At 37.4% G+C, this 9,655-nt stretch overlaps 1 protein-coding gene and 1 long non-coding RNA gene across 2 annotated transcripts in view; both read right to left on the bottom strand.

Moving 5' to 3' along the window:
- The window catches only part of LOC122140667, a 23,492-nt gene extending 21,581 nt beyond the window's left edge, over positions 1-1,911 (bottom strand). Inside the window, exon 1 of the long non-coding RNA XR_006157261.1 lies at positions 1,743-1,911. This is a non-coding gene — a long non-coding RNA (uncharacterized LOC122140667). The remainder of the gene's footprint in view (positions 1-1,742) is intronic.
- Positions 1,912-5,517: 3,606 nt separating this feature from the next.
- The window catches only part of LOC122140857 (protein NLRC3-like), a 4,604-nt gene continuing 466 nt past the window's right edge, over positions 5,518-9,655 (bottom strand). The window contains exons 2-4 of the mRNA XM_042746009.1: positions 6,355-6,952; positions 6,072-6,193; positions 5,518-5,534 (exon numbers count right to left, since the gene is read on the bottom strand). Of these exons, the coding sequence (XP_042601943.1) occupies positions 5,518-5,534; positions 6,072-6,193; positions 6,355-6,952 (737 nt within the window). The remainder of the gene's footprint in view (positions 5,535-6,071; positions 6,194-6,354; positions 6,953-9,655) is intronic.

Consider the following 9,655-nt stretch of genomic DNA (forward strand, 5'->3'; position numbering starts at 1 on the left):
TGTATTTCATTTTTGAAAATTAATTCCTCTCTTAGGTGACTCTTGTGAATTTTTTATTTTTTTTTTTCATTTGAGGGGTGGAGCGGGGCATTTTTTAGAAATGTATATTTCTTTCACCTAAATTCTCGATCATGCACTGTATTTTTGTTTTTACAATCGTGTAATTGTTGCACAATAGCTTACACAGCGCAAGTCTGATTTTGTGAGCTGAATGTCAGGTTCACATACTCTGTTTGCTGTGCATATGTAGTCTATGTGTGGTACAGAAGCAGCACAGACTGAGCTTTCACACAGGAGTCTGCTCCTGATCCATGGCTGTTTTCCACAAACAAAAACGCAAGTGTTGAATGGTTTAAACACTGGCAACAATTAAAAAGAAAAAAATCCAATTTATAAACTTTAGTGACGATGTGACACTGCCTTGATAGTGCAAGTGACAATTCCTGTATCAACTGTGCAGCACTTATAGTGCAGACGCGATGTGATTTGAAGCCATTTGATTTTTGAGAAAGAAAGAGAGTGTGGTTATTCACTCACGTTGTTTGTGAAATTATGTCTCACATAAACTTGTTCAAATTACTTTATCAGTTATTTAATGAAGAAATACGAATTGTACCTCACCTTCAGCATTATAATTGTTTCACCGGTGCCGGACAAAGACTGTGATGGTGCAGCTGCTTGTAGAGCCAAACCTCTGACGGCAAGCTTGAGATCAGTTTTATGAGATCAGCCTTTTTAGAGACCGCCGATCAATCATGCCAAAGCAATTATCGGCCGATTATGATCGGTAGCCGATCGATCGGAGCACCCCTAGTTTTACTCGGTAATAGACAAATACTTATGCATTAAAAGGTTTTTTTTTTTTTTTTTTTTTTACCAGCTTATATGTACTTGTATAATATGTATGCATTTTATTTAAAATATTTTCATTCGTAATTTGCAGAACAAAATTCTTGAAATGAAAGTTAGTCTTATAAAGTTTTTAAATATTGAAGTGAATATACAGGAATCCATATCGCCTACAATATTCTTTGAAACGCTTAAATAGAGGTTCTTTCCACATCTTTGCAGTCAATGTTGCCTTTAAGTCGCAGTGTTCGCACAAATTATAAAAAATGTGATGTACACGAGAAAAGTGGTCTAGTAATGTCAATCTGCACTTCTGCTGGCACCAGGCTAATTTACAGATGTACTGTATAAACCAAGTTTTAGAAGGATTTAAGATCCTTTGAAGACTGACAGTTAACATCAGCACTGAAGAACTGTGCTACAATCCTACCTTAAATTAACCAATACATTCTTTTGCCAACAAAACTTCGGTCAAACCTATTTATTTAATGTAATGGAGAAATCTAATACACTGACAGCTACTCAATGACTGCTCAGACAAACACAGCACAATCTCTCAGTTCAGACCTGCTTCTACATGTGTTTTGAGGGGTTGGTTTCAATATCATAGGAAATGCTAGAACTGTTTAATTCTTTTTAAATACCCCAAATCATCAACACACATCTGTATGATATAAAGCAGCTGTTTTTAGATCATCTACTCACCCTATAATATCATAAGTATTTTAAAATTGTGTCAAAAACTTTGGGAAGAATGTAATGAAGATTAAAACAGCAACCTTTTCAATTAACTGAGGACACTTTCTTTATGACACAGTTTTGGTTTTCAGTTTGTTCATAATCAACAAAGGAGCAAAATTGAGGAGGATGCTGACAGATTTATATCATCTTACCCTAGTATCTCCAGTTTACAGTGAGGATCCTTCAGTCCATCAGAGAGCAGCTTCACTCCTGACGCTCCTAGTTTATTTACAGACAGATCTAGATATCTCAGGTGTGAGGGGTTTGATCTCAGAGCTGAAGCCAGAGCAGCACAACCTACATCTGTGACTCTACATTCCATCAACCTGTAGAGAACAATGACACTCTTCAGTCTCTCAGTTCAGGATCTACAGCTCAGATCAGCAGCAACTTCACAATCAGAAAGAGAAACTGATTAACAGATCCAGTCTCAGGTTCACAAACACTTCTGTGAGGTGCTTGAGGAGATTCATTTCAGTATCAGTGTCAGAATGTAATCTCTATGTGAATACCACAAAGTTAACAACACATCTGTATAAGATATGAAAACACACTGATACTATTGAATACATACTATTGAAATCAATGGCTACCAACATTATTCAAAATATCTTGCTAAGAGCCTCAAAAACACCTGAAAAGAGTATTAAGGTTTGACATGACAGGTTTGACAAAATCAGCCATATATTGATGTCATTCTGACCAAGTTTGAAGAGATTTGGTTGAACAAAAGAGGATGATTTCAAAGCATTTTGTAAGTGACACTTAAAGGGAAGGTTTACACAAAAATTACAGTTCTGTCATCATTTACTCACTGTGTGTTTTATCAAACTTGTATGAGTTTCTTTTTCTGTTGAACACAAAAGCTGAACTGCAATATTTTAGGCTTTGCCAATGTTTAAAGGCTGACAACTAGGAAGTCATGAAATATTAAGCATGCAAAGGGCTCTTTATCGCTCTCCAATCAACAGGAAATCAGCTATTTTGGTTTGAATTTAATATTCTTTCTTTCTTTCTTTCTTTCTTTCTCTTAATCGTAGGCATTTATTTTAAGATACTCCTTTGTGATTCTTGTGATTCACACATTGAGGATCTGAAACTACAATTGGATTTTGTACTTGAACGATGTGGCCATGGTGAGGGAATGCCATGACAAAAAAGGGAAACAGGAATTTGATTTTGATTTGATTTTTTAAAGTCTGATTTAGATCAAACTGAGATTGTATGTTGGATGTGGTAATTGTGGTTCACAATACAGTGCATCCATCTGGCATGAAGCATTAAAATGAATAATAGTGGGCAGTAGTGTTGCTTTCGCCAACGAAAATCATCGTCAGCGAACATTTATCATGTGACGAAAACGAGACGAGACGCAACGTAAATGCTGGTCTTGTGACGATGACTTTAATTAAATGTATAATGCAATATGGTTGACGAATAAAAACGAGACTAAATGTGCTTACAAAAATAAAAACTATGCTAAATGTTCTTCATTTTCACAAGGACCAAAAACGCTTAGTCAGCATATTATTATTTAGCAGTATTTCTGTTTCCCTGTGTCCACTGTGCAGACGCTGACCGACGAATTTCCTCAAGTCCCACTCCGCGTATTGGGCAGGATTTATACTTTCGCCTGGCTCCGCTGGGACTGCGAGCGCTCCCTTCCCCAAACGCATTTGCAGCTTTTATACTTTACAGGCTCCGCCGCTGTACTATTCTTTGAAATGACAGGGTTTTAATGCACGAGGTAATTGTCCCTCAAAAACCGCCGTGGAATCACCTCGTGAGAAGAAGCCATTCGCCGTGCGGCCGTCTTGTGATCTAATGAGTTGATGAATTAATTATTTCCTTTATGTACAAACTTAAAACAATCTTAAACTATTGGCTGTATTACGATCAAACAAAACACAAGACAAATCCTCTTTAAGCAAAAAGTGTATAATTAATATCTAAATGAATTCTACTTCTATTTTATACAATAAAAATAAAACATACTTTAAATAAGAAGCCTTGGACAAACTTTTTCCAAAAAAAAAAAGCGTTTTCCATCAAAAAGCACCTGATGGAGTTTGAACTTCACATTAAACTGCTTCTGTTTCACAACAACGTTACAAACGCCTGCACAACATGCATGTTAGGCTAGAATAACGCCTGACTGGTGCATGTTGGCTAGAATCGCCCTGAACTCGTGCATGTTCGGATGCGGAATCATGCGAAGAAGTTACAAAAATATCGTGCACTCTGCCACGCCAATAAGCAAGTACAAGAACATCAAAGAACATCCAGCGATGGCGTCATATTTTCAGAGCTCACCCTAAGCGAAATTGCTGAATCACGTCTAGTATAAATCAGGCTTGACACAGAGAAAGGGATCGATGGCGGCCAGCCAGGGTTCATCTTTGGGAGAAAAATTTGCAGATTATTATTATTATTGTATTATTATTGTATTTATTATTTAAATTTATGCATGTGTACTTCTAACATATTTGGTTGGTAAAATAAATGTAAATTCAAATCAGAGAGTCTTCTGTGTCTGGAATGGATGTATTATTGAGTCTATAAAGTAACAATAATATAATAAGATAACCTTGTTTGAAATGGGTTTGGCTAAAAAAAGAAAATTTTGGTTTTAGATCTATAGCTTCTAAGAGTACCTCTGTACTATATTGACTGGGTTAAATAGGAATTGCATTACTAAAAGAGACTAAAAATACCATTTTCATTGACTAAAACTAGACTAAAATGTCATCAGTTTTCGTGACTAAACTAGACTAAAAATTTCATTAATTTCATCGACTAAAACTAGACTAGACTAAAAGAAGATGAACATGACTAAAAACTAATAAAAAGAAACCAAAAATGACAGCTTCACACAAAGACTAGACTAAGACTAAAATTAAAACAGGCCACCAAAGACAACACTAGTGGGCAGCCATATTGCTGCGACACCCGGCAAGCAGTTGGGGGCTCGGTGCTTTGCTCAAGGGTATCACCTTTCACTGCTGGTTATTCACTCCCCCACCTATAATCCCTGCCGGAACTGAGACTCAAACCTGCGACCTTTGGGTTACAACTCCGACTCTCTATCCATAAGGCCACTACTGCCCCAACAAGAAATTTTATAAATTCACTGTAAACCACGGCTACATGGGCCTTATTGCTTATATAAAATGGTTATTCCATATACATAGTAAGGTTTCACAAAATAAAACAGAACAAATAAAGTGTAATGATATTAATAAAAACAGTATTCTTCCACCAAACAATGTAGTTCCTCAGAAACAGTTGTGGTTGCAACAAAGTGGTTGCCGAGCAACATACAGAAGTAAACAAAGGTGTGTGTTTGTAGAGTCATTTACAACAGCTTCGAACACAGCTCAACCAATCAGAATCAAGGACCGGAACTATCTTTTTTATAATTATAAGTCTGTGCAATTCCTCTGTGCTGAGAGCAGTGTTTTTTAACATTATTATTTTTATTGTGTTGCCCATTGATACAGTTAAACATTTTTAAACACAACACTTATTTTTTTTTTAACCCAAATGCTGTGTTCGGCCTGTTGGGTCATTTTATTGGGTTATTTTTAATATTTTTACTCAGGTGCTAGGTAGTTTTTCAAGTTGCTGGGTCATTTTTAACACTGAGTTACTTTTTTATCAATCTGGTGTACATCTTAAAGCTTTACAACACAAATAACAATAATAATACTAACAACTATAATAAACTAAACTAAACTGATAGTATATAAAATCAAAGGCATCTGGGTCCTATGTTCCCAGGGTTCCATGCTCTCCAGTGTAATGGTCTGTTAACACATTTATTAATTCACTTGATCTTGAGAAGGTACATTATATAAAAGACTGAAATGAAATCATTTGACTGATTATAACATACTGTATAGCCTGATGAACATAGTTATGTGTTTCTCATGTGCAATATAAATCTGTGGAAAAGTAAAAGCAACTATGTTGGATATGTGTCTAGTCAGAATGACTCGTGAGCAGCAATCTTTATATTTTGTGTATGTCATTTATTTATGGGCCTTATGTCTAATAAGGGATGGAGCAGATTGAGTAAGTCATTTATGTTCCTCTCTGCCAAAATAGAGTCTGCAAGAGAAGGTGTTTAGTCATATTGAGCATAAGGTGCACAAAGCTGTGCTCCTTGAGTCCTGTACTCAGCGGGATATGATTGTGAGTATGAGGGACCAGGAAAGATTCAAAATACACACACACAAATCCAAGTCGATTCACACAGGTGCATCATATATTTTGCATAAATTGAGAACAATGCTTGCATAATAAAACTGTCAAAAACTTTTGAACTTAGATTAAACACAATCATCAACACACACTTTTTAGATTTTTATTTGTTTTTTGTTTATTGAGTGAGGATCTTTCAACACATAAGATATCACATTCAATCATATAACATATACACTATTTACAGCAAGAATCATTAATTCCATCATATATCAAACAAAATCCAGACGCTCCTAATTTATTAAATGACATATCCAGTTTTCTCAGGTGTGAGGGGTTTGATCTCAGAGCTGAAGCCAGAGCAGCACAACCTTCATCTGTGACTCCACAATCCCTCAACCTGTAGAGAACAATGACACTCTTCAGTCTCTCAGTTCAGGAAACACTGATATAAATGATATATGATTTTTTCGTTTTACTGCTTTGGTAAGAAAGTACATGCTAAAGTGCTAAATGTGATCATGTTTTATCAGTGTAGTGATTGTTGTGAGTTTGACTTACTGAACTGATCTGGATTCTTTAATCACAGGCAGCAGCTTCTGAAGAACTCCATCTGCTGGATTTTGGGCTCCAATAAACTGTTTCAGATTGAACTCATCCATCTTCTGCTCTGATGTCAGCAGCACATAAACCAGAGCTGACCACTGTGAAGAGGAGAGTTTGGTTTCTGCTATTTGTCCAGATCTCAGATAACCCTGGATCTCCTGCATCAGTGAATCATCTCCCAGTTCATTCAGACAGTAGAACAAATTGATGGATCTCTCTGAAGAGTGATTCTCCCTGATCTTCTGTTTGATGAACTCAACTGTTTCCTCTTTGTTGTAGGAGCAGCTTCCTGTCTGTGTCAGTAGTTCTCGTAAGAGACTCTGATTGAACTCCAACGAGAGACCCAGAAGAAAACGCAGGAAAAGGTCCAGATGTCCATTTTTACTTCGTAAAGCTTCATCTACAGCTCTCTGATGCAAATTAGATATGGAATTATATTTCTTCTGGTTTAAAACTTTGATGAAGACACTTTGTTCAGTTTGGTCAAACACATCTATGTAGGTCTTTGTAAAGGAGAGATGTGCATATAGAGCTGCTAGATGTTTCCTGAATACTCAGATGAACAAAAGCAGAAGACTTTCTCCCCTGATACAGGCCCCAACTCCCTCTCTGAGGAATCTGAGTGCACTAATCCCTGAGTACACTGCTGCTTCTGTCTCATCAATGCCACACCCTCTCTCAGGTCTTCCTCATAGAAGATCAGGTTTCCTTTCACAAGCTGCTGAAAAAGACAGTTTCCCCCCAGTTTGACAATCATATCTTTCATCTTTGACTGTCTACTCTCACTAGGTCCTTTCTCCGTGTTTGATGTTGGTCTGAAGGGGATCAGGAAGTGTGTGTACATCTGAGTGAGAGTCTTGGGAATCTCTCTCCACTCTCTACTTTCGACTCAACATCTTCTCCAGAACAGCGGCTGAGATCCAGCAGAACACTTGGGATGTGGCTTTGCACATGATGTAGAGAAGCTCCCTTGATGACTTCAGGTGTGAGATGATCCTATTGGCCAGACTCTGATCACTGATTCTTCTCTTCCTGAAGTATTCCTCCCTTCTGTGGCTCATCATTGAAGCCTCGTACCTCTGTCACTCGATGGGCACACTCAGAGGGGGCGGAGATCAGCTGCTGCTGGTCTGGAGGTGATCCAGATGAGCAGCAGAGGAAGCAGATTCCCCACAATGAGGTTCATCAGCAGCTTGCGATCCACTGAGGCTGATTCAGATATATTACACTGCTTCACATTACTCTGAAAATCCAGAGACAGACGACACTCATCCAGACCATCAAAGATGAACAGCACTTTATATTCATCACTGGATATTTCTATTTCTTTTGGTTTCAGGAAAAAGACCACAGAAGCAGATCTGAAAAGACTGAGTGTTTTGTCCTTCATCAGGTTGATTTCTCTGAAAGAGTGGAGAGAAATATGAGCTGGATGTCCTGATTCTTCTTTCCCTTCAGCTCCAAGAAGCCACAGTGATCAACTTCTGCACAGAGACTGTTTCTTCCAATGCCAGCGAATTCCCTTTGTCAGCGCACAGTTCACAGTGGCTTTGTCTTGTCCAGGCAAAGCTCTAAAGATGTCATTACATTTCATGGCTGTGTCCTCTGCTGCTGCTCTCCCCTGGATTGTAATGCTCCAATCTGTCTCACCTCATGCTCATTACAGATCTCTCCACTCTCACTCTCTGTGATGTAGAGCTCTGTGTAGATCTCATTCAGGAGAGCTGGGTTTCTCTTCGTGGCTGTTCCTTCATACAGACGCTCAAACTTCTTTAGTAGATTTGATTTGAGTCTGATTGGGACCAGTTGAGAGTTATGACTGAAAGATTAAAATTATAATTTAAAAATAAAATAAATAGGTAACAGTAATAGTAAATCAAATTGATGTTTGTTAGTCAAATAATAAAGCTATGTCACATGACCAAGAGTGATGTTGTTCTAAGTATAAGCATTGCAGTGATTTTGTATGTAACAGCACAAGTGATCGAAGCCGTACTGATAGTCAGAACAACAGCACGATCACAATTGTGTGATACTACAGTTCAGTAACATTTTAGACACAATATTGCCAGTTACTTTGTCTGTTTTTGCCTGTTGAATGCCACAGCAGAATTAACCCTTGCAATTGTCAGCATTTTTAAAATAATCTATTAATCAATGTACTGTAGGTCAGCGGTTACCAATCTTTTTTTATTCCAAGGCCCCTCTCCTCTCTGTATCATAAATTCAAGGCTCCCCAAACTTTTCTATTCACAAAAACCTTTGTATTCTAGTACTTTTCTGTTATTTTTCAAACAAAATAAATTCAAGATAGATGTGCTGGAACAAGTTTGATTTAAACAGATTCCATGTTTAATGTTTAAATTAATTAGAGATGTAATTGTTTATTAAGAACAATTCTTTAAAGAGAATGAACAAATAAACATTGTTTATTCTATGGCATTCCACAAAACGTCCAAACTTTTCTGGAATTGTGGATGTATTTCACACACAAAAAAATAAAGAATGAAGAAATGACTCATAGATCATTAAGCAGCTTCCTTCCAGTATCTCCTTGTTTATTTCCAGTCAGATTCACTTCTCTCAAGTGTGAGGGGTTAGATATCAGACATGAGTTTATTTCCAGTCAGATTCACTTCTCTCAAGTGTGAGGGGTTAGATATCAGAGCTGAAGCAGCACAACCTTTATCTGTGATTCCACACTCACTCAACCTGTAGAGAACAATGACACTCTTCACTCTTTCAGTTCAGGATATACAGCTCAGATCAGCAGCAACTTCACAATCAGAAAGAGCGACTCAATCCACAACAAGATTAACAGATCCAGTATGATGTAAGACCTTTATTTCTACATGGTGCCTGAGCTGAGGGGCTTCATTTCAGTATCATAAAAAAGTAAACTTCTACATACCTCTGCTAGTTTCACCTCATATTTTTTCTCATTTAATAAGATAAATTCATAAGATGATTAAATTGCACTGTGAGCTTGATTCAGTCATATTTTCACCTCATTTTGTGGAGTCTGTGAGGTAATGTCCCAAACGTAGGGGTGAGGACAGGACAACAAAAACTGTCACCCACCAATCATTTAGTGATTCCCTTGTGAATATTAGATACTATCACAATAATCAGCATGCACGGTATTGTTATCGAGTATGTGTAATGAACCAGAACTCGACATGGGATCCATGTGCAGGCTTTATTGCAGCAACTCGTAGTCGTACAGGCAATGGTCAGTACCAGCAATATCAGCAAC

Source organism: Cyprinus carpio, chromosome B19, assembly GCF_018340385.1.
Source record: "Cyprinus carpio isolate SPL01 chromosome B19, ASM1834038v1, whole genome shotgun sequence".
In the NCBI taxonomy this organism is placed as follows: Eukaryota; Metazoa; Chordata; class Actinopteri; order Cypriniformes; family Cyprinidae; genus Cyprinus; species Cyprinus carpio.